The sequence below is a fragment of the Cottoperca gobio genome, chromosome 5 (assembly GCF_900634415.1).
Source record: "Cottoperca gobio chromosome 5, fCotGob3.1, whole genome shotgun sequence".
Classification (NCBI taxonomy): Eukaryota; Metazoa; Chordata; class Actinopteri; order Perciformes; family Bovichtidae; genus Cottoperca; species Cottoperca gobio.
The window spans coordinates 1607970-1631963 of record NC_041359.1 but is presented as its reverse complement, the minus strand read 5'-3'; the positions used below and the strand labels follow the sequence as shown (position 1 = coordinate 1631963).

Below are 23994 nucleotides of genomic sequence, written 5' to 3'. Positions count from 1 at the left end.
GTGGGAGAAGCCAAATGGAGAGTCTGCCTCCCCCTCCCCCTTCCTGAGATTCAGTTTGGGTCTGTGCGCTCGCCTTAATGGGGCATCAGCTCTGGATAAATAAAGCATTTTAAATGGCTGAGGGAAGAGGGGGTATTTTTTAACACAATGAAGAATCAGACGGTATTGGTAACATTTATTCAAACTGTTAAACCAATTAAATCAACTTGTTTCAAATAATAATAATAATAATAAACTTTATTTGTATAGCACCTTTCATACAAGAATTGCAGCCCAAAGTGCTTCACAGCAAAGACATAACAATTAGTACAAGATTAGACATTTACGGTACAATAATCACAGTGTTGATGTACATGAGTCTGAAGTACCATTATAAAAATAGCAGAATTAAAATAGTATAAAACAGTAGATAAAATAGCAGAATTCAAATAATATAATATAGCATAATTAAAATTGTATAATAATAGCTGAATTAAAATAGCAGATAAACACATTATGGTTTCCCCAATTGTTAGAGTTGTGTTAAACTTTTAGACTTCTCTGGTTAATACTTTACTTCCCTTTGTCCTCGTTGTGCACAGTAAGTTAAAACACAATCGTCAATGTGAGTCCCAGATTTTGTTTATGGTAAAATTGAGATAAAACCGTTATTAAACATGCTGGTTTAACCTTTTCAGTCTAAGGCAATATCTCACTACTCGTCTTCTCTGCTGTGACTCGTATGAAATACCTCTGTCAAATATCTCTTAGGTCAAAGGACTTCAATGGTCAATGGTCAACAAAGACATCTTACCTCTAGAGGTGTACATGTAAAGAGTTTTGACTTTGCTTGCCCACAAGATATCAGTCTCTAAGATGTCTACCAATACAAATCTGGAGATGCACTGATATCTCATAATGTGTGTGTAACAGGAATGTATTTTTCATTATTATTCGGGTGAATCAAGCCTTTATCCACACAAAGTAATTATTCCCTCTCTCATTGTAGTCTGCAAAGAGCAGGGCTGCTCCACGATGATCGTCGGTCAGTGGTAGGAAGACCCCGAGTCCGATAACATTTTGTCATTCAAAGCACTTTTTCTTTAGCTGTGTCATTGCACACTAAGACAGCTCGAGGCAGCTCAACCTGTGTCTCCTGGCTGCTGGACGCTCTCAGCTCTGACTGTTAGTTCTGTCAGCTAAACTATTTCTCAACCAGACATTGGTACAACCTCTTCTACCACCCTCAAGTGTGTGTGTGTGTGTGTGTGTGTGTGTGTGTGTGTGTGTGTGTGTGTGTGTGTGTGTGTGTGTGTGTGTGTGGGTGTGTGTGTGTGTGTGGTGTGTGTGTGTGTGTGTGTGTGTGTGTGTGGGTGTGTGTGTGTGTGTGTGTGTGTGTGTGTGTGTGTGTGTGTGCGCGTGTGTGTGTGTGTGTGTGTGTGTGTGTGTGTGTGTGTGCGCGTGTGTGTGTGCGCGTGTGTGTGTGTGTGTGTGTGTGTGTGTGTGTGCGTGTGTGTGTGTCTCAGCAGCCCGCAGGAGAGACAAACTGTGGTGCGTACTTCGCGCACTTTTACAGAAATCCAATATTTTCACATCACAGATGATGAACAAAGGCAGTATGACGTGCAGTTAAAACATGAGACTCATGTGGCCGATATGAGAGTTGAGTGTGTGGCAGCTGAACTGACACCAACTTAAGTGTTTACAAAACCGAAAACATAGATAAGAAAAAGCAATCTGTTTGACTAGAGGTCAGATGGTTGATATCAGTGTCATCTCTGTGTGTTAATGGAGCTCTAGGCTGAAAGCTATTCTCTGCAAAAAGGGGAGGAAGACGCCTTCTGGTAACCCCAAAGTTGTCTTCTTTACATGTGTCTAGCGAGCGACTGTAATCCTACATTTAGGATTCGCCTACTTTTGTTGAGAGTTGAAGCGGTGAGATACCCGCAGCTTCACTGTGAGCATGGGATGTGCGGAAAGCTGCCTGCAGTCATCCAAAATCAGGATAGCATCGTACTTTATTCTATATTCTACGTATATGTAGAATGTGCTTTAATAGTTAGGAACACAGGTTCGGAGTTTGGAGGCAAATGAGGTCAACATGTAAATATAAAATCGGTTTGGTTCATATTTGACGAAACAGAAAAATATTGTTTTACACACTTAAATGTGATGGATTCTTTATTTATTTTGTATGACTTTTTCTTTGAAAATGTAAGTTTTAGGACTTGTAACACTCTAAACAAGAAGGAGAGTTTTTTGCAGTATGGAGATAGTGGTTCTGATGATACTGCTGCCGAGCAATCCGGGAAAGCTGTGGCCGTCATGACATGATTGAAGGACAATGCACTCAGAGGCTTTAGAGAGGTCAGGTGGGGGGTGTGGGGGGGGGGGGGGTTGCAGGTTCCTGAAGGCAGGAGCAGAAGACAAATTGATGAAAAGCCACTGAGTGAAAGACAAGATAGAGAAAGAGGGAAGGGAAAAAAGAAGATGTGTTTGGCGAGGATGAAGGAGGTTAGGGCGGGGTCTGTGCATAATTACATTTTCTGTTCTGAGCAGTATTGGGAATCAATAATGTAATTCATAGAAAAGCCATGGAGTTGCTTCTCATTGGCATTCACAGACATGAGCCACGCTTACATCCCGAAGAATTAAAACAAGCAGAGGGGGGGAGGAGTGAGCGAGAGGGGTGGGTCAGAGGTGTCTGTCACTGGAACAAAGACTCACTCTTTGTTCATCTCCTCTGCTATGCCTTGCAAAATGCTGGAGACTTTGAGTTTCCATTACAGCATGTATGGCGTTTTCAGGTCTGCCTGGTGTCCATGCATCTGTCCGTACTGAGGGTCATATCACAGACACACACACACACACACACACACACACACACACACACACACACACACACACACACATATCGCTGTGTTCACATAATCACAGCTGGTCATTGTGGGGTCAGATGTGAAATGAGGTGAGATTTACCACTGAAACCTGACAGCACACATCACAGCATAATGAACAAATGGAACTCAAACACACTTATACACACGCCACACTAAGAGAATCTTATTAAAATCTTGAGCATTTAAACTGGGTGTATAGACTACCTCCAACTCGTCTTCACAACTAAACGACCGAATAGGTTGTTAGCCATTGACTCCCAAAACAACATATTGTTATATATATTTAACGTACATTTCAAACACGGTATGAAAGGGAACTACAGGATTGGTCTGGGCAACAAAACTACTTAGGTTTAGGAAAAGGTCGTGGTTTGGGTTAAAATAACTACGTCTGTTGCGTAAGTAAGTATGTGACTGCTAATGTAGGTACAGCGCAGTAACGTAAGTGTTGAGGTTTTGTTTCTTACGGGACACGAACACTCGTCTCCTAAACATCACTAATCTCCTGTTTTTGTTTGCGATGTGTTTACGTGCTAATGTAGTTACGGCAAAGTAATGTAGTACTAGACCCCCATAGACCCTCATGTCATGTCACCCTATAGCTAATTTCCCTTTTCATGACAACTGTACAGGGGATGCATTTATACATAGCTCACCCGTTTTAATTATATAAGGCTCAAAGCTATGCATTATTTAGGGCGTGGCCACTTGGAATGACAGGTGGGTGTCGTCTCAGGCCGCTAGCTCTCTGCTCTGCTCTGCTCTGCTACGTCAATTTGAGATTGGCAACGTAATGTAATAATCCTACATTTTACTTTAAAACTTTAGTCAGTGGTGGAAATGAACTAAGTACTATATCCAAGCACTGTACTTAAGTACAATTGTAAGGTTCCTGTACTTTACTTGAATATTATATGAAGTGAATTTGGTTTTATAAACACTGATCATTATTACTGATTTATTTTCTTCAGTACACCTTACCTACAAATATGAGAAATATATATTTTATACAAAGTAGATATGTGCATCCTGGTCATTGTTCACTTATAAAATCCTAATGCACCACAGTGCATATGTCCTGCCTTGGAACAGATGAGGTGAAAAGACATTTAGGTGATTGTTAACACTTGGTTAAAGGAGTGCTGTTGGTCTGCACAACATATTGAGAGACTGGGCGTGTTGTTACGATTCTTCCCGAGTGTTCTCCCCTTCTTTGATTCCCAGGCTTCACACCTTTCTGTGAGAGTTCTGCCGACGTTATCAGCAGCTTAAGGCTTAGTGTACATGCATTGCAAGAAAATATAATTGAATATAACCTTGAAAGAAATAATGTGAATTTGCCAAATAATTCCCAAAACTTCCTCACTCAACGTAAAACGCAGCAAGATCATTTTTGGACTTGTATTGTATTCAGACTAAGGCTTGCAGCGCATGTTATAAATGCAAAAGGAAAGATGTGCCTTCAGCAAGTCTAAAAGAGATTCCATGTTCTCCTTGTAGCATGATGTTTTGTCTTGTGAAAGATCTTTAAAAGGTCAAATTACAGAGCAAAGTTGTTCAGAGATGCTGTCAGAAATCCTGTCCGCCACTTTAAAGAAGCCAAGCGTTCCATCTTTGCCTTTTCTTTAGCAAGGATCAAGAAGGTCTCTCAGCCTGAGAGGAGGCGGTTTAAAGTTTCACACTTGAAACCAGCAGAAGGATTCTTGATATTTCCATTTGAACATTCTGCTCCCAAATGAAATGCATACGGAATTAATTTCCAAGAAATGCTGCTGTGCATTTTATTAAATGGTTTGAACCTTAGGCCATTTTACTAGTATCTGTATCTATACAGCAGCTAATATTATTATGTTTGAGTGCCTTTAAACCTAATGATGGCAGCTTTTTATTTAGAAATATCTTTGTATATAAACCAGGGGTCACCAACCTTTGTGATACTGAGAGCTACTTCAAGGGTACTGAATAATATGAAGGGCTACTTGTTTGATACAAACCTCCTGAATAACATAGTTCACCTTTAATGATAATATTATCATTAATAATAATAATCATAATAAATATTAATATATGTGAAGATACTGTCTGATCACATGTTAATGTTAATTCCTCACAATAATTATTAACAATGATTTACCATGGTAGGAAACAGATATATTTAAACATTATTTATTTATGTTCTCAATCTATTTCAACATTTGAAAGTCAGTTATCACATCTCTGATATTTCTGTAAATATCTTTATTGACAGTTTTGTATGAATGAGCACATTTGAAGTATTTTGTACAAAATCACACCTGTTATATTTTAGTACAAAGTATCACTTCTGTAACATTTTATAGGAAATCATTAACTGTCACATCTTCAGATCATATCCTGTTTCTACAAACACTAACTTTGTAACATCGGAGAGAGAGGAGATGACATCGGAACCTTTCTTCTCGTCTTAGAACAGTGTTTTCAATAACCATCAGTGCCCCTTTCAAGACCTCTCCGTCCGAAAAGGCTTTCTTGTACTTTATTTAAAATGTGCAGCTCTAAATGAAGCTTCCGATGCTTTCTGTGACTTGTTCACCGGCCTCGTGAAAAGAGATGCTGTTGTCCAAAGCTGCCTTTAACTCACGGCTGGTTCTGCCCGCAGTGCTGCAGCTGGGGAGTTAGTTAGTTAGTTAGTTAGTTAGTTAGTTAGCATGGTAGCTTCTGTGACACGTACCGAAGTGTCTCCACAATGTGCCGCTTTGTCATCGCCCCGCAAATGAGACATACACACTTTTCTTTCACTGTTGTAAAAATAATTCTTCCTCCCAATCATTGTGAAAATAGTTTGTTTTATTTCGCTTGTCTGCCATGTTTAGTGTAAAAACACACCTAGCGCCCCATCGTAGCTGCTCCCGCTAGCTTGTCTCAGCGAAAAGGGAAATTGAGATTTAGCTTATGCATGGATTTGAACTCTGATCCCAGACAGGGTCCGAGTTCATATATACATAAAACATTTTAGTTTTTTTACATTTTATATTCAATATTGTCATTTTAAAATAAAGAATAATTGAAGTGTTATTGATTTATAAAAAACAGCAAAAACAATTAAATTAAATTAAATTAAATTTAGACGGAGCTCTATGGTGACTAGTGCTAGAGCTTATTGTGCATCAACGTGCTACTCAAATCTCCATCTTACCTTTTTACATGTCATATCTCCCCAAGACAGAGAATGCTTTCCCTGCTTATCTTGATCATTTTCAGAAATATGTTTATAGAATGTAGAAGGGTCAAAATGCGCCAAATGTATATTAGAATTGTAAACCCCAGCATTATATCAAAATTGAAGTTATTATAATATTATTTGCAATAAAAAAATAAACAATTCAAATCAAATTTATTTGTATAGCCCAATATCACAAATTATACATTTGTCTCAGTGTGCTTTACAGACGGTACAGGATACGACACCCTCTGTACTTAGACCCTCGCATCGCACAAGGAAAAACTTCCTAAAAGAACCCCCATAATTAAAGGGGGAAAAATGGAAGAAACCTCAGGGAGGGACTGAGGAGGGATCCCTCTCCCAGGACAGACAGACGTGCAATAGATGTCGTGTGTACAGGATAAACAACATAGTACAAATACAACAAATATGGTACAGACATTCTCAGACCATAACCAGATTAACTTGCTGTGGCTCCAGGTCACACTTTTTCTCTAGGGGCCCGTATTGACCTCCCATTTGGACTCCCCACTGTCTGTGAATGTGTATGTACTCTGTTGGCCTTCAAGTTCCCAGCTCACACCACAGACTCATTGTATGCTCAGGAGAGGAACTGGCACTCCTGTGCTTTAATGTTTGAAAACCTGGCCAAAAGACGGGACCAAGCAATGAGAGAATGCTAGATATGGTACAAAATCCATTGAATCAAATTAGAAACACTTTCACAAGCCAACATTTAGTGCATTTTAATCAAACTCTGATACGGTTTGTTTGGGCAGTTGTAAATGAAGAAAAACTATTTTAATCATCACACACGCTATGTTCACATTGACACAAAATGTAAAGACATGATGAAAACATCATAATAAGTATCATCTTTTGACTGCAGATGATACTCACATAACCTTCTGAATTGGATACTGTACATACCATCTTTCATGATTATTGCACTCAAAACGCTTCCAGCCTGTTCTTTATAACTACACTAATATTCAGAGCCTGCATAAGAAAGGCTAGAGCAGGCCTCAACAACGGCCAAAGATAAAATGTCTCAGTTCATTTCCTTCTGACGTGTTTTGTCTGTATCCTCTAATATTTGAAGATGTTTTTTCCAAATCCTTTTGCTCTCACTTGTGATGCTCTTTTGCATGAACTGGTGCTGAGGACTGAGGTTGTCCTTAAATGGGGTAGCTTGGTCTGTTTGCTAAACAGTTAAGTTCCACAGTGTAGCTATTCTTTAATGTTGACCATTGTTCCTACTGTGAATGTTATGAGGCAGCCTGCGTGGTAAGGCAGCTGAGGACACAATTGGCTGTCATTCTGCCCAGTAGGTAACAAAATGCTGCCCAAACTCTTATGCTAACCCGCCTGTCTGTGTGTCCTCCTCCCCCACAGCGCTGACAGGAAGCCAAGCCGAGTCCCAAGCTCCTCTCCAAGGCCTTCGCAAAGCTGCGGCCAGCGGGACACGACTCCGGAGAGCCGTCACCGAGGAGACCTACTGGGCCTACTCAGGTGTGTGTCTGTGTGTGTGTTTGTGCACTTCTTTCTATTTGAGAGAAGTCTTTCAATCTTAAAATTGTGCTGAGCCTCCAGTTGATCAATCACGCCATGAGGCATAGGGAAAGCCTGAAACTTGTCCAGTACTGGTAAAAAGATGGAAAATGACAAGAACAGTTTCATATCTTGATTAAATATTTATTATTTAAATTATGGGATGTCTCAGTTGTGTAGGTTCAAGATCTCAGTACAAGAAAAGACTCCAGGCGCCCACATAACTAACTAACATGTTGAAAAAATGTCCAAAATGTGCAAATAATTAAAAACTTGCACAGACAGAAAACATTTTAGTCAAGAGATTGTCATCAGATCTGTTACCATAAAAGCAATGCCAATCATTTGAGTTCCTATGCTAATCAAAGGAACTTAGTCACCATGGGCCAACACAAAGACCAGAGCAATGTCAATGTCATGTTTATTAGTATTTCTAGATGGGAAGATTTAAAGGCACAGAGTAAGTTTTGTCATTTGAGAGCAGAGAGATGGAACGTTTTAAGTAAAACACATCAACAAAAGTCCGTCCACGTCTCCCACTCTTCTCCACTGATGATTGTGTTTATTTGCAACAAGAGACATAGTAGAGATGGGGTCACTGGCTTCTTGACATTTCCTTCTTGTTCCACATATTGCAGTTTACAGGGGCAGCAAAAATGTTTTTATATCAAGACCAAGAAGTCCCTAATATTTGATGACACAGATGTCACTTTAAAACAGGCCTATATTACTTTGTTTTTGGTTGTTAATGCAAACTCAACATTCCTCCGCGATTACCTGTTATAATACGGTAAATGCAGGATCATGCACATTTCCACAGCAGTAATGTAATCAGTACAACAGAATCACATCGTACTCACCACTCTGAGTTTCTTTAACACAACAACTGTTCCTACTAATGAAGGGAAGGTGCTTCTACTTAAGCTAAGGTAAATAAATCCAAACACTTCCTGCATAACATTAAAAACCTCCCTACAGCTCAAACTACATAATCACCTTTCCTTGGAGGCTTTTAAAGTGAAATATCAGCAGGAAGTGTAGTTTTAGTTGATAGTAGCTTACTGTAACAGCAACTGAAAGAACAGAAAAGTAGAAATAATTGGAAGAGATTAGTGACCATCTTTTATTTTATTGTGCCGGCCATGCCCCTGGCTATTATTAAAGACTCAACCATTATTGAATACTGGCTTTTGTTTGTAATACATTAGGGTTAGATGTTAGAGATGTCAGTGAGTGGAAGGCTTCACAGGTACAGTAAGATACTGTTGGGTGATTTAGAGCATGCTGTTTTAGAGTTAAAGCAGTTTTGTGCGACTGTCAATGCAATATGTTTGGCTTCCTCTTTCTCTCTCACTGTCTCTTTTTCTTCCACTCTCAGCCGCTCTCCTCGGTGCTTCACTGGCCTGGAGGCGTCTCCGGGCCCTTTTATTTTATTTTACGAGTGCTTCAGAAAATAAAAAAGCCACTTCCGCTGTCCCTTTAGAGCCTTTGGTTTTTCAGAGGGGCAGCATTAATCTTTCACTATGCAAGCGACGCGAGCCCCGGGCCACAAATGATCTTTCAGTTTATTTATTTCAATATTTCCACTCGCTCGTCTAACCCTAATTGGTGGCCCGTCGTGCCTGCGAGAGCGCAGGAGCTTGTGGGTAAAAACAGAGCTGGTGACAGTTTCACTTAGTGTTCCTGCTGCTGACGCTAAGATCTACCGATGCTCTCCTGCTGTCCCCCCGCACATGTTTGATCCCAGCTCTTACATAAGATGCTGATGTAATGGTGGGCAGGATCCAGGCAAGAGAGGAAAACAATAGAGAGGCAGCAGGCTGACATACTGATGGATATTCTTATTGTTATGTCAGTGTAAGAACCACAGAGATTAGAAGCTAAGGAACATTCCGTTTTCCTACCTGGGTCTCGTTGGTTAGCATCTGATAGGGGTAGCACAAGGCTGTACTCATCACTCTCATTAAGAGGACTGTGGGAAATGTAGGAAAGGTTGTACAGCAGTCCTCAGTTCAACCTTAACTTAACAATCAAAAGCAGTTAATAGAAGGTGAATGAAGGTGAGCGATACATTTAGACAATAGGATATCAAATGTGACAATAAGTCACTCGTGCTTTGGTACTTTCTTTGGTTTCTAGAATCCTTTACTTTAGCAGAAACAGCAAATTGAATTCACTGTGTTTTCATTACTAACAATTACTTTATGATTGTTACATGAAAAGTCCTTTATATTGCTACACCCCCCCAATCTTTAGTCATTATAGATCATTGTTATTATAGAGGGATAGCATATTCTCATACAAAGCACGCACACACACACACACACACACACACACACACACACACACACACACACACACACACACACACACACACAACATGCTCTCTGTCTCCTTCTTGTTCTTTCCACTCCTCCAAAGTTTCCTAAACTTCTGTCTGTCCTAATTAGCTTGGTCTAATCGCGTCCTCTAGAGGTCTGACAAACTCAAATCAGGACCTCAGTGGGCCATAGCTGTTCTGCCCTCTGCCTGATCAGAATGGCAGATTAAAGCCTGGCACAATGCTGACACATCAAGAGTTATCTGGGGACGGCACTTTCCTCCGAATGAGAGAAAAAGACAAAGAGACAGAAAAAGACAAAGATTCACAGTCAACCTCTGCCTGTGCTCCACTATCATTGTGAGATCACACTTATTATGTAGTGTGTGTGCCTCCTATACCAAGAGGCAACCTCTGACAATATTTTGTTTTTCAAGAAATAATAAAAACTAAACATAAATATTTTATAAAATAGCAGCATATGACATAAAAAAAGATATGTTGAAAATGAGAATTCTGCTTTAATCCTATTGTTACAATTATTGTCAACAACAAGTGAACTGTATTGGAAGCTACAGCAAAATCAGGGACTGCACTGTTTGGTTATTCTCAGGTTTAGAGATGTCAGCTGTGACTGGAGCATTTCAATTGAACTGAGCTTAAAACTGATAAAACATTAAGTCGTTTAAATTAACTCACTTTTTGATTTTAGGTCAATTTTGGATGAACTTCTCAAATGTAGCTTTGTTGCTATTTCAACAATGAAGTGTTTTAAATTTGCTCCAACTCTGAATGACATCATCTCCATAGCAATGCCAGCATGTAAAACATTAATATAACTAATGACGAATAGTTTTGTTAAATTATCCAGGAGCCTGTTGAATAACACGTGTTACATCCTTAAATCAAACGTCTAACAGTTGAAATGCACCTGTTTGCTTTCCTTCAGAGAGTGAGATGAGTACATGATCAATTGGAGCTGTAGTTAGCACACGGTTAGCCTCGCATAGCATCATGACTGGAAGCAGCTAGCCTCTGTCCAACACATGTAAAAATCATGATTTCAAAAATATTGAATTATTCATTTACAAGAAACTTTGAAATGGAGATTTATGGTGGGGAAAGATACTCTCATAAAGATAATGCTACACATAAAATAATGAACTAACCAAGCACCAATTATAATCATGCACATGACCTAAATAGTGTTCAATAATGATGTTTGTCAACTAACAACAACACACTATGTGGTGATCTGAATATAATTGACTGTAGAGCAAATAACTCTAGACTCGGCCTGTTCAGTCAAGTATGCTAATTTTACAAATAGCTAATTCATATTCTACAGTATACATATAATACAAAAAACACCTTTAGTTATTAGTACACTTTATATATTAATTTAATTATTATTGGTTTGACATTATGGTACAATCAATTGACATTGTCTGATGAATCAAAAATTATTATTATGTGAATATAACTTTAATTATATTAACTAAAAGTAATTATGAGAATGAGCTTCACAGTTTAACTGCATACATAAAGTAGCTCCATTGGCCAAGCTTAAAATATGCAATACCAATCATGTAATATATGAAACAACCCTTAGCGTGATATATGTCACCCATTCCACATAATTACAAGTGCTGTGCCGTTTAGTTTTAAGATTAGCCATCTTTTGCAATGAGCTGACGGACACTAAGAGGTCAAATTGATTGTCTCTTCCCCTCTGGATGCTGGACAATTGAAATATCTTTTTTTTTTTCATTCAATGCGATACACATGTTGATATGAACAACCCCATGCCCCCTGTCGTATACCATTCATGCACACACACACACACGCACGCACGCACACGCACACACACACACACACACACACACACACACACACACACACACACACACACACACACACTTACTTGACTGGAAATTAATTTTCAGACCTGTACAATGTCAAGGCTCACTTTTGATGGGAGAGGCAAATCTAATTTGCGGGCTCCTTGTCAAGCTCTTTTACCATTCAAGACCAGCCACCATCAGAGTGCTCAGGCCTTAATGCTGCAGCCTTGAAGTGTTTAAATGAAGATAGAAATTGATGATATGTTGTACAGTCATTTTATTCATGATGGAAAGTCGTTTTATTAGCCCGACAGTAAATGGTCTTTCTTTTTTACAAATGTCAAAATTGAAAGGCCTTCACAATATGAATATATATGAATTAAGAAAAGATATGTCTAGATTTACTCTTTATTTTTTTATGTAAAAAAAAAACAAAAAAAACATTGAAGACCCAGGTGCCAAAAAGATCTCTGTGTCCAGTACAGACATAGATCTGCACAAAGACTGATAGAAGTCCTCCAACAACTCCACATCAGTTAGATGTACTGTATATAAGCCCAAATACACTCCAAATCGGAACTGCATGGACAGTCGACACACACTTGCTTCTGTTCTTACTGCAATGGATGTCTAGGTAGATGTGTTCAGACAATTTTGGATTGCCGGACCCTTGCAGACATGGCCAGATGATGGACTGTATGTCCCACATACCCATGTTGTTATGCAGATGGAGGAAGTATTATTTTAGCTTTAGCTGGCAGGCTAGTAACAAATCCATCAAAGAGTTCCAAGTTAGGACAGAGTTTCAACTTGGAAACTCGACTATGAGAACAGGACTACAATCAATGATTAATAGATACAATGCCAACTGCTGCTAAAACCATTTCATATTTCATGTAAAAGAGCTTCATCATGTAAATAGTTACATTTGTATTTATCATCTGTGGGTGAGAGGGAAACAACATCATTTCCTTAAACTTTAGATTGTGCCTTTAACATCCCTACTATAAAGACATCATAGACACTGTACTGTTCTTGGAACTGTTTCTTTTGACATTCATTGAGAAAAAGTAGAAGGACTGCTGCAGATGCCTGTAACATTAAGTGAGAATGCTTTGATTTTCTGAAGTATGCCACATGTTTCTTAATGACTGTGGATTAAGACAGCAAGAGCATTTTCAAGAAAAGGGTCACGATACATTCCGGTCACGGTCCTTCCACTGATGACATTAATCGCTGTTTTACCTGTAGCTAAGCATGACCTCTGACTCCACTATGGAGGGGGCCAGCAGAAAAGACCAACCTCCCCACAGGGATTTACACAATATCTCAGGAAATACAATCTCTCAAAACCTCCTTCAACAGGATTGGTGGGAAAGTTAGAGGGCATCTGGTGGCAGATCTGAAAAGTTTCTCAGAAACGCATGGGCCTGGGAGAAGTCAGAAGTGGGTGAAGACAGGGACAGAACGGGAGACTGGTGTATCTTGTCTCTTTGAATGGGTCAATGCTTGTGATCAATTCTTCCTCCTATTCTGGGCTGAATGGGATCCTGACACGACCAGGCTTTGATGAGAGCATCTCTTTTAGGGAAGGATATTAACTTAATGATATTCACATTCAAAAGTAATTTAACTAATTTTCCAAAGTACAATAGTTAGACAGAGAAACACAAAGCATGTCCATGTTGGTGATCAAGCTTTCTCAGAGAAGACAACTGAAATTGATTTGATAATTATAAAAGGAGGTGTAATTAGGATTTAGAAGAAGTTTATGGAACTACACTGTAAACTGGATTCTCAGTCATTAACTTGTAACAGTGATCTGACAAATGGGTTCAACGTGAGTTAACCCCAAGTTTATTAAAACTGTGTGTCCTTATGTATCAATGGGGTATAGGCAAGGATCTTGAACAATTGAACATTACTCAAAGAAAGTCTGACAAAGCATTGGGAGTCAACTCTATAACACACAATTCTTGTACCCACCATACACTATATGTGCAAAAATGTTTATGGTTTTAGGCTAGACCCCTTAGTTCCACTTAGGGAAAATCGTATATATATATATATATATATATATATATATATATATATATATATATATATATATATATATATATTAGACAATAGCGTTCTTTCCTGTTTCCACATGCCAACGATTCCATAAAGTACTAAAGATTTGTCTGCATATTCTTGAAACTAAAAACATAAAACTGTTCTTCAAACTGTCATGACAAAGTCATGGCTAACCCAGAAAGGCAAAAACACCATTAGTCAACACGCAAGCCAGACCTTATGACCCGCAATCAGTGTTACACCTCACTAATGCTTCTGTGGCTGCCGCAGCCAGGTTATCCCATCTGGTTGAATTCCTGGAACCAGAAGAGTTCAGGCTGTGAAATCAGCAGATTAATGCCCATGGTTTTGGACTATCAAGTATGGTAATGCTTGGTTGCTCACAAACCTTAGGCCATGAAGTTTACAGTATATGTCAATAATATCTATTGCCTTTGTGTCTATAGTCAGTCCACCAACCAATTACAAAACGATTACAGTGAATGAAGCAGAAATCAAAAAGGAACAACAATGCTGCCATCGGAACTCATGATGAACTTCAACACATTCAGAGGACAAAGAGGACACAGAAAGCTGCTCTCAATCAACCTTGTCACTTCTATACCACTGCTGTCATCACATAAATACCTATAGCAGTGTATGTGTGTGCACACAGTCTTGTGTTTGTGTGTGTATGTTGATTAAATGAATGGCAGCAACCAATTGAGCTGTCCGTGCGAGGTGTGAGGGGTGATGCATTATACGAGTACTCTCTGTGATTGCGTCAGTGGCTGTGTGTCTAATGCAGGATCAACCTGACTAACTCTCTTGGAAAAAAGCATCGATTTGAAGGATCATAATAATTCCAAGCCTCTCAAATAGTCCTTGAGTAGACTTCTATGGAGAACTCAGAGGATAGTATCCATCAAGTGTATCTATCAGAAAAGATGACTCTGCAGTCATGAGGCCCCTAAAAATAGGTCTGTCATTCTGCAACACTGTTATATTCTTTTGCCACATGTTGATACCCATCTGGCAAAATATTGGAATCATATGGGTCTGATTCTCTTGTCAGATCTATGAATAATCATTACTCTTTATTATATCATTATCACATTATCAGTATGTGATCTGCAAGCAGTAAAATAGATTTAGCTGTATCCCTTTACATTGCATGTTACGTTGTATTATTGTGTACTATCCAAATATTTGACAAATTATATGTTGATGCTTTGGCAACATTGTTCTGGAAGTAATGGTGTTTTTGCCCTTCTAGTTTAATTAGAATGTTTCATAACTTTATGTTTGAAATTGCCAGGGCTATTATAAATTGACTCTATGTCAGTGGAGTTTGATACACTGAGTAGTTAATTTCTGGCTGAACTTGATGAGTAAATTGCATAAATGGGGAACTGTACCCAATACATAGCTACTTTTCATAGATACATCATACAGTCACCAAGTTGTTCAGAATAAACTACACTCATCTAGTCTCCATCCACAGCAGTGAAATCAAGTTCTAGCTTCGACAATTGATACAGAGCTAAATTATTCAAAATGTGTTACAAAGCTCAACCCGACTTTACAGCATGGTAACACAGCATAATTTGCTTGCAATTTTCAATGCTTTCTGTGCTGGAAAATAAATAAACATAAAGTTAAAAGGCTGTTCCCTCTATACTACATGTCCCAGTCTCATTTGTGTCTTGTTTTGACAAGACGGACACAATAAAACAAAGGATCCATCTCTCTGTCCACTTTCATGAAATAGAGGGAATCTCCTCTCAATGTCCATTTAGTAGCTAATTCTATGATAAATTGTCATGAACTTTTAGATGTTCACATTTCAATTCCAAGTCCTTAAGGTGCATCTCCATGACAAAATAGTGCAGTAGTTGCTTTTACTAATGAAACACCTCAGTATCTGTATTGTAGTCCACCTACCTTGTTCAGATTAACACAAGTTTTTTCTTACCACTGCTATGCTGATGATATCCAGCTCTATCTGTCACCCCCGCTAGATGACTTGACTGTCTCAGCACAAATCTCAACCATCCTCAATGGTTTCTCATTGAATGATGGAACACAACCCTTAAATCAATCTCTGACTTCCGAGTTCTCTTAGACTGAACTCCTGCTGATCCCAGCCAGTTCCTCTGTTCAGCACAACATTAGTATCCAGCTCAGCTCCTCCTTGCTCTCTTAAAGGAGACATTGTTGAATCGTTGACTTTCACTGTGCATGTTGCATCTGTCACTCGGTCTTGTCACTTTACACTTTATAACATAAGAAAGATCAGGTCTTATCTGACTGAGGTAGGCTGCTCAACTCTTTGTATAGGCATTGGTCATCTGCCTGTTATGGCTTTTTAGCAGGTCTGCTAGCATGCATAGTAAAACCTCTGCAAATGATCCAAATTATAGCAGCACGTTTGGTGTATAACCAGCCAAAGACAGCCTCTTTTCACTACCCTCCACTGGCTTCTTGTTGTTGCTTGCATTAATTTCAAGTCAATAATGCTCACCTATGTGGAACTGAGGAATTAGGCAATAATTGTCAAAGGCTTTTCATTTATATACTGTGGCTTGGATTGTACCTCATTTGTACGTTACTTTGGACAGAAGTGTGAAATAAATTAATGTAAATGTAGTGGCGATTCTTGGAGTTGTATCAAAACAAAATATTGTAGTATTGCTCACCCCAATAATGGAAGAAAAGGATGGGACAGTTATTTCTTGAACCTTGGTATCGCTGTAGTACCATGTAGTTGTTAAAATAAACAGACACTTGTATATATCAACTATAATTGTTTAGTGTCTCCCTCCAGGCCACAAATATGTCTAGTTCCCAGCGGCCTACATAGCCTAGGTTTGAGTTGTCTGATATCAAAAGTTTCCATTTGCAAGTGCAAGAAAAGTAAAACAGAATGAATAAAGTTATAAACAGAAGATAATTCATTGCCCAAAGCTACAACCATTCAAGGACAGTGGTGACTATACTAGCTCATAAAATCACAGCAATCTCTTTTGCTCAGAGGCACAGGGGGGGGAAATGCTGTGTTTGCTATTGGAGATTGGGGAATCAATATATATAAAAGGAGATTAATAAAATACTTTAAAAAGCTGTAATTTTAGTAGAGCCTGATTGAAGGTCATTAGCTGCTACAATAAAGGTTTTTCAGGCTTTTTTGTGACATGAATACTTTTGAGATTAAGAGAGATTTTCTGCCATCTCACTTTTTTTACACACTTAAAAACTCCATGCTCGTCAGTATAGCGCCGGAATGTGGAGGGACATCAGTTTTGACAGTAATGTCCCATAATGTACTCTTCAGAGTGTTGGCCCGCTTTGTGCCTCCAAGCAACTCTAGGACATCCTCTGGAAAAGCAGAGCTGACTGTCTTTTCAACCTGTGTGAAGTATTTTGACTCGCATTGTTTTCCTTGATGGGAGACATAATTCAGCGGTGATGGGAACAGCAGTGAGACGGATGGAAATGAAGTGCAGAAATGTGTTTCTGCTTGGAGGCAGAGAGGGAGGGGGGATTGAAATGATAAATATGACAAAGATCCGGAAAATGGAGCTTCTAAAAACCGAGATAAAACAAAGGCGGCATATTAAGATGCGTGGAATGAGAAAAATAAATGACACAGAGACCCCCTGTAGGTGTGAGAGAAGGGAACAGTTGACTTGAGTGGATGCGGTGATCAGACGAGTGACTAAGAGAATGAAGAACACATTTATCTGTTTAACGTTTGAAGACATCATCATCTAGAAATTGTGTGGTGGTGGGCTGGTGAAAACAGTCACATCAACTATTCTGTAGTAACAGCAATAGAACAGCAATTTAATGTAATTGAATGGTTTGCACTTGGATACCTTAAATTATTTGATATCAAGTATGAAATATAACATCTCCTTAAAAACAAACTGCAGTAGTTATATTACAAAATTGGAAATTTGAACATTTACAGTTTTCAAGAGACAATTGGACAGACACAATCTGCTGAAGATGATCTGATAAAGATCATGTTGTATGATTGGAAGCACCAGATCAGTTACTAAATGTATCTTGAGGTGAAATTATTTTCACAGATTATGTAAACCGGTTATTTCATCAGACATTATCATAATCATTTTAAAGATTCTCTGTTTTGGAAAGTCGCACATGGTTTCTTTTTGTGACCGACTTGTTTTTTGAAAGTTACACAACGTTTTTGACGAAGCCCTCCAACTAATTTGCTGCTGGAAAGGGGGTTTCAAACAAGCACATTACACATATACCTCCACCAAGACCAAATGCCTTGGTATCCTGCAATGTCAAAAAAAGTGAAAAATAAGTTGTGTATCCGCACCATGATTTGGATCTGCTCCAAATGGGTTTTCCATTTAATGTGTTCTTCCTTGTCCTTTGCTACACCCTTCCACCAAGTTATATGCAAATCAAGCCAGTAGTTTTACGTACGGACAAACACACTGAAAAACATAACATAAACTCCTTGGATTAGGTAATTATATTGCCTAGTCCTTTAGTATAGCACCATGCTTCATGGTCAGTAAGTTAATAAATACATCATAATACGGGGAAGGATATTTCATAAAGTCAATAAAAGTCCATCTACACAAGTGACATCAGTGCTGTCCTAAAGTATTTGAAATATTGCATTGAAGTTACTGTAGAATTTTACAGAGAAGCAGAGTGCACACAGAGGCTCAAGTTACTTGTAAAAAAGGTTTACATTGACACCAGCGTCCTCGTTTCATGTCCTGTCTCATACTAGTTTTAGCCCCAACATTGATTACTTTTGTAGTTTAAATTACACCACAAAACTACAGATGTTATGTTTCGGACATGTGTTTTATACAACTGTACTGGGATTTGATCACTATAAACATTTTGTCTGATATATTTATTAAAAACAGACTGAGGGCAGTATTACATTTATCCAAAATTATATTTGCATACAAATGTAATTTGGAGATATATTCAGAGTTGATGAGGTTCAACCCCTGTTGGTGACTCCAGCTTTGTCTGGTATCTGTCACTTTCTTTAAATCCCTCAGTCACAGCGGTACAACCGACACTTTTAGATTTCACTTAATTTTCATATCCTCTGTGGAGAATAATTATATAATAGAATAATACCAGTTCCAAGTTTGTTTAGGCAAATTACAGGGAATTTGTTTACCTTCATGTAGACCTTCATACTTCCTATTGTGTGATTTAGACCTTTGACATTGATGCATTTGCACTAGACATCATTTATGTTGCGGGTATTCATTATTTTTATTTAACTTAATTATTTTCTCTCTAGGCCCCACCTTATATCTCTTCTTTGTTTCCTCCATGTGTGCTAATACATTCACTGGTGAAACAGTAGGTGAGAACATGGGGAATGAAGTCTAACGGGGGGTGAACACCAATGAGAAAATGTGAAAATAGGTAATGAAAGGGGTGAAAACATGGCAACAATAAATGGCTGGCAATCAAAGAGATTAGAGGTTTACAGAGAAACACAACTGTTCTGTTTATGTATCTGTATTTGGATAGAAGACCAGAATTGGGCGTGCTTTATTCTTTTTTTAATGCTACATGCTTTATACTATGTTAAACTGGGCAAATATTGTATTATCTAACCTAATATTCATCAGCAATGCAATTGTTATGCCTTCAAAGGATCAAATTAATTTAATATTGGCATATAATTAATTATGAAATATATTTTCACAAACTCATACTGTACTCAACTTTTCATCTTGCGCTCTCTCTCGCTCTCTCTCACTCTCTCTCTCTCTCTCTCACTCTCTCTCTCTCCCTCACTCTCGCTCTCTCTCTCTCACGCTCTCTCTCTCTATCTAAAACGTTTTTTTAAGGGCTCTGCAGCCATTGGATGCCCCCAATTAAATCCGCTGCTCTACATTTACAGTTGTGAAGTGTAGTAACTCGTGTTTGGGGTACTGCTGTGTATGTCCATTAACATTTTCATCTTCAAGGTATTTCTTATGGCTGAGTAGTAGTGAAGAAAGTGATGTGAGAAACATAGAAAATGGCAGAGAAAGATTGTTTATTTAATTTAGTAGGGGTTTTGAGGTCCAATCTGATTAGAAATTGACATCGCTGAACTGAAATTCAGCAGCAGCTTCCTACCCCCTTTTTATTTTGTCTTACTTCAGTTGTGTTTATAATATGAATATAGGTTAATACCTGAAACCCAGGCTTGTACTTCAACTTTCCTTTTTAAATAAAAAGACATAGAAAAATAATTTTAAATAAAGCTTCATGGCAACAATTCACATCGTCTCACACGTCAAACTCTTTGTAGGGTTTCATGAATGCTCGGCCATATCTCTAGAGAGAATATGAACTCAAAAGCAACCGATGACAGGTCTTGTTAGACTTTTGACGTCTCCAAAAGGTATTTCCAACGCTCACATGTCGTACGTTTGCTTTTGTTAGAAATTGTAATGGCGTGTTTGAATGGGAGCAGTGTAAAGAACCCCACAGAGGAACAAGGAGAAAATTGAAAGGCACAGAAAATAAAATATGTTATCCTTTCAGAGAAAAGAAAACATAAAGAAATAAAATATCTGTGATGTGCAGAATAAACCAAAAGGTCAGAGCATTGTCCAATAAATCAAGACTAATCATACAATTGCTATAGTTGTGTTAGATTAAGGGAAGATTTGTGGAGGCATTTTCTTCAGCCTGTCATTCTGTTTGGATTAGAGGATTATGAACAGGTCATTAATGTGAAAATATCCTGAATCCATCAAATGACCGCTCGCTGATTACATTCAATTGAACTCAATTTGACAAGTAAGTGTATCTTACCTTTGTACCTAACTTTTGCTCAGTTTTTTAGCCAAGCATGAGTGTACACCAGCTAACGGCTAACAGCTAACATTAATGAACCCTCCCCTAGTGCTGATTTGAACACAGATTTAGTTCTTCACAATATAACATTATCAGGGAAGAAGTTGTCCCAGGAAATACTTCTGTTTGTCCCAAACACATTTTATATTGTCACCAGGACAACGATAGTCTTGAGCCCCAAGGTACTACCGGGGAACAATGGTACCTCCAGTTATGTAGAGAAACAAGTATCGTCACATTTGAAGAATTTTGTCATCAACTTGGTACCGAAGTATCGATAGTTAGAAGTATAGTGCTACAAATGTATAATATGCAATCAATAGATTCTCCTCTTCCATTAATAACCCTTTTAAATCACTTTAATAGGGATGTACAATCAAGGTGGACATAATGTAAATGGAACATATGGTTGGTAGAGATTGTTAGATATCCGTGTTGCTTTTTCTTTTTCTATCACTGTCTTCCAGCTCTTGACTGTGTTGCGTGTGTATGTAGTTTAATAAGCATGCTGCAACGACCTCCCTCCCAGTCTGCAGCTGTAATGGAATGACCCGGCACTGCTGACAGCACACTCCACTAAAATGGGGCCATGTGCACATCTGCCACTGTAGCCCTGCCACATAATTGTTCAATTTACTGTACAGCCAATATCCCTGTGCTGTAATTGAATATGACTTTGTCCTGTTTGAGTAATCTCTTCGTTTCTTGCTGCAACCTCTTATTGGAGCGAGAGAGAAAGAGAGAGACAGACAGAGGGAAATAGAGAAAGAGAGAGGGAGCGAGAGGTGAGAGTGAGAGGTGAGTAAAAGCGTCTTGTGTAGATAAAGCATGTAGGTCACATTGAGCTGCCGGGCTTATGGCAATGAGATCTTTGCTGTTGACATCACTCAGCTAGTGAGTTGGCTCTAATTTAAAAATATATTTTATTACATCAAGGGAAACACAAATCCAAAGAACTCAAGCTGCTTGAAATCACTCAACAGATATAGGATTTCACTCCTTGTTGATTTAGCGACTCCTGTAGTTACTGGCTACTGTTACTAGTTACAGGTCCCAGGGTTTCACAGCTCAGCCAGACGAACCGTGGGCTACCAGGATTCATTGTGTCATGTCGTGTTTTATTAAAAAGCTTAAAGAAATATTCTTCTAAATGCCTGACGATGTCTTTTGTCTTCTGCACCCTCATCCAGTATGTGCACGCAGGGTTTCCTGTGAATCCCTGGCACATGTGTAGTCCCCGCCTGAAACAATAACACTACTTCTGTTTATAGAAAGGCCATTATAAAATGGAAATAGGTTGAATGACTATTACTGAATTTTTTTGCCATAAATCATATCAAAAATTGAGTTTTATAATCCTAAAGATTATAGCTTGAAAAAAGTAAATAGGACAAAGCAGAGAACAAACAAAAGGAGAAAAAAAACAGCCATCACTTTCTGTTTCTGATATAACATATCTTTTCTCTTTTACAGTTACAGTATTTGTCCAACAAATATAAAAAGGTAATTTATAAAGGGAAATTAATTTAAACTTACTACTCAAACTCACCAGTTTACTACCCATATAAATAACATATATGTAACGAATCATCTCTTAAAAGCTGCATTTATTTAATTTTTTGCCCAATTGTGAGAAAGGCAACAAGCTAAAAAACAATACTGACATATCATCTTATAAAGTTGATGTAGGAGTCATCAGACTCCTACAGATCAACGCAGCCATAGCTATAGCTATAGTTTCCTACAATTGTTTCTCGTCACCTCCTCTATGGGAGACAATGTTCCTCTAGATTTTAGTCTTTCATTTATGGTTCTTTAAAATAGTATTTTCTCCTCTTTATTTTCTTCCCAAGAAGACACTGACCGACAGACTGGTATGGAGGGTGGAGGGAATTGTAATTGTCCTGTATTTATTCTCTTTTGGTCTTTTTTTAACTAGCACACGTGCACAAATTATGATGAGTTACATAAATAGCACATAAATCCCATGGTCGAGAAATCATGCTCTTTGGTGTGATCATGTATCAATCCCTGGCATTCACTTGTTTAATGTTGCATTCAGGCAGGTTTTCCAACTTGTGAATGTAATATTGAATGAAATAGCTGCTGAAGGTATATGTGTGTGTGTGTGTGCGTGTGTGTGTGTGTGTGTGTGTGTGTGTGTGTGTGTGTGTGTGTGTGTGTGTGTGTGTGTTGCACTTCCTCCTCAGTGTTTCTGTCCAATCAAAAGGTCCATCCTGCTGGAGTGAGGAGTCCATATGAACATGAAATGTGATTTAATGGAAATGTTGGCTGCTAATTTGATCCCCATGGCTAAAGGTGCTAGCATTTCAGCATCAATAAATCATTAGCACATTAATTTACACACATTAGTATAATTAGTGTGAACAAATGAGACCATTTATGCGGAGTCTGCCAGCTTCTGCCAGCTCTCTAAACTGCAGCATCTTACTTTGGCCGCGATTTGGTGAGAAAAGGAGAGTGTTAGTGTCCATTCAAAACAACATTTTTAATTTTACTTTTCACTATATCAAAATGTATTTTTCATGCACAAAACAAATATTGATGCTTTTATTATTAAGCATAGTGCCATTGTGGTCATTCAGCAGAGACAGGCACTGTGGCCTTACTGCAAGATTTCCTAAAAGTGTTTTTTTTCTGATACAAATACACTTAGAAATATATTGTTGTAGGTAAGTTATATATTTCAATGTGATTCTCTAAATTAAGTAGCCTGTGCAGACAGATGTCCTTTGTGGCTTTGGAGGAGCTGTGTCGAAGACTTGGGTGTTTAACAGGAAAAGAGAGAATAAATTGTCTCTTGTTCGTTCCATCAATTGTTGAAGTTACAAAATAAAGGACCCTCAATTAAAGGTAACATCTTAGCCTTTTAGTTTCCAGCATTGTTAGTGTTTATCCTTCAATAAAAGTGGAACCAAGTAATAAAGTAAATGAGTTCACCAAACAGGAGGGACTAGTCCTCCTGGGACTAGACTAGACCTTTTCAAAGCTTTATGAAGCCCTTCCTGCCCCCTGGTGTGTTGACACCGGCCCCTACAATTACTTCAGATGTGAAACAAGTAGCTCTTTAACCAAAATTAAGGTCTATACGTACTATACAATACGGGTCTCATAAGTATCTAAATCTAAACCTCCATTCATAAAGAGAGTGTCATTAGCGAGTGCAGAGAACGCTTTTTGTTCACCAGAAAGATGTCAAGTGGGTCTGGTTGGAGCTGTTGGACAAGATTTCTAGGAGTGAGTCTGAGG

The 23994-nt window shown here is 38.5% G+C and overlaps 1 protein-coding gene across 2 annotated transcripts in view; it reads left to right on the top strand.

Moving 5' to 3' along the window:
• LOC115008088 (receptor-type tyrosine-protein phosphatase gamma-like) overlaps positions 1-23994 on the top strand; it is a 377770-nt gene that overhangs the window by 69131 nt on the left and 284645 nt on the right. For both annotated transcript variants that reach the window (XM_029431375.1, XM_029431374.1), the window contains exon 2: positions 7477-7593. In XM_029431375.1, the coding sequence (XP_029287235.1) occupies positions 7477-7593 (117 nt within the window). The remainder of the gene's footprint in view (positions 1-7476; positions 7594-23994) is intronic.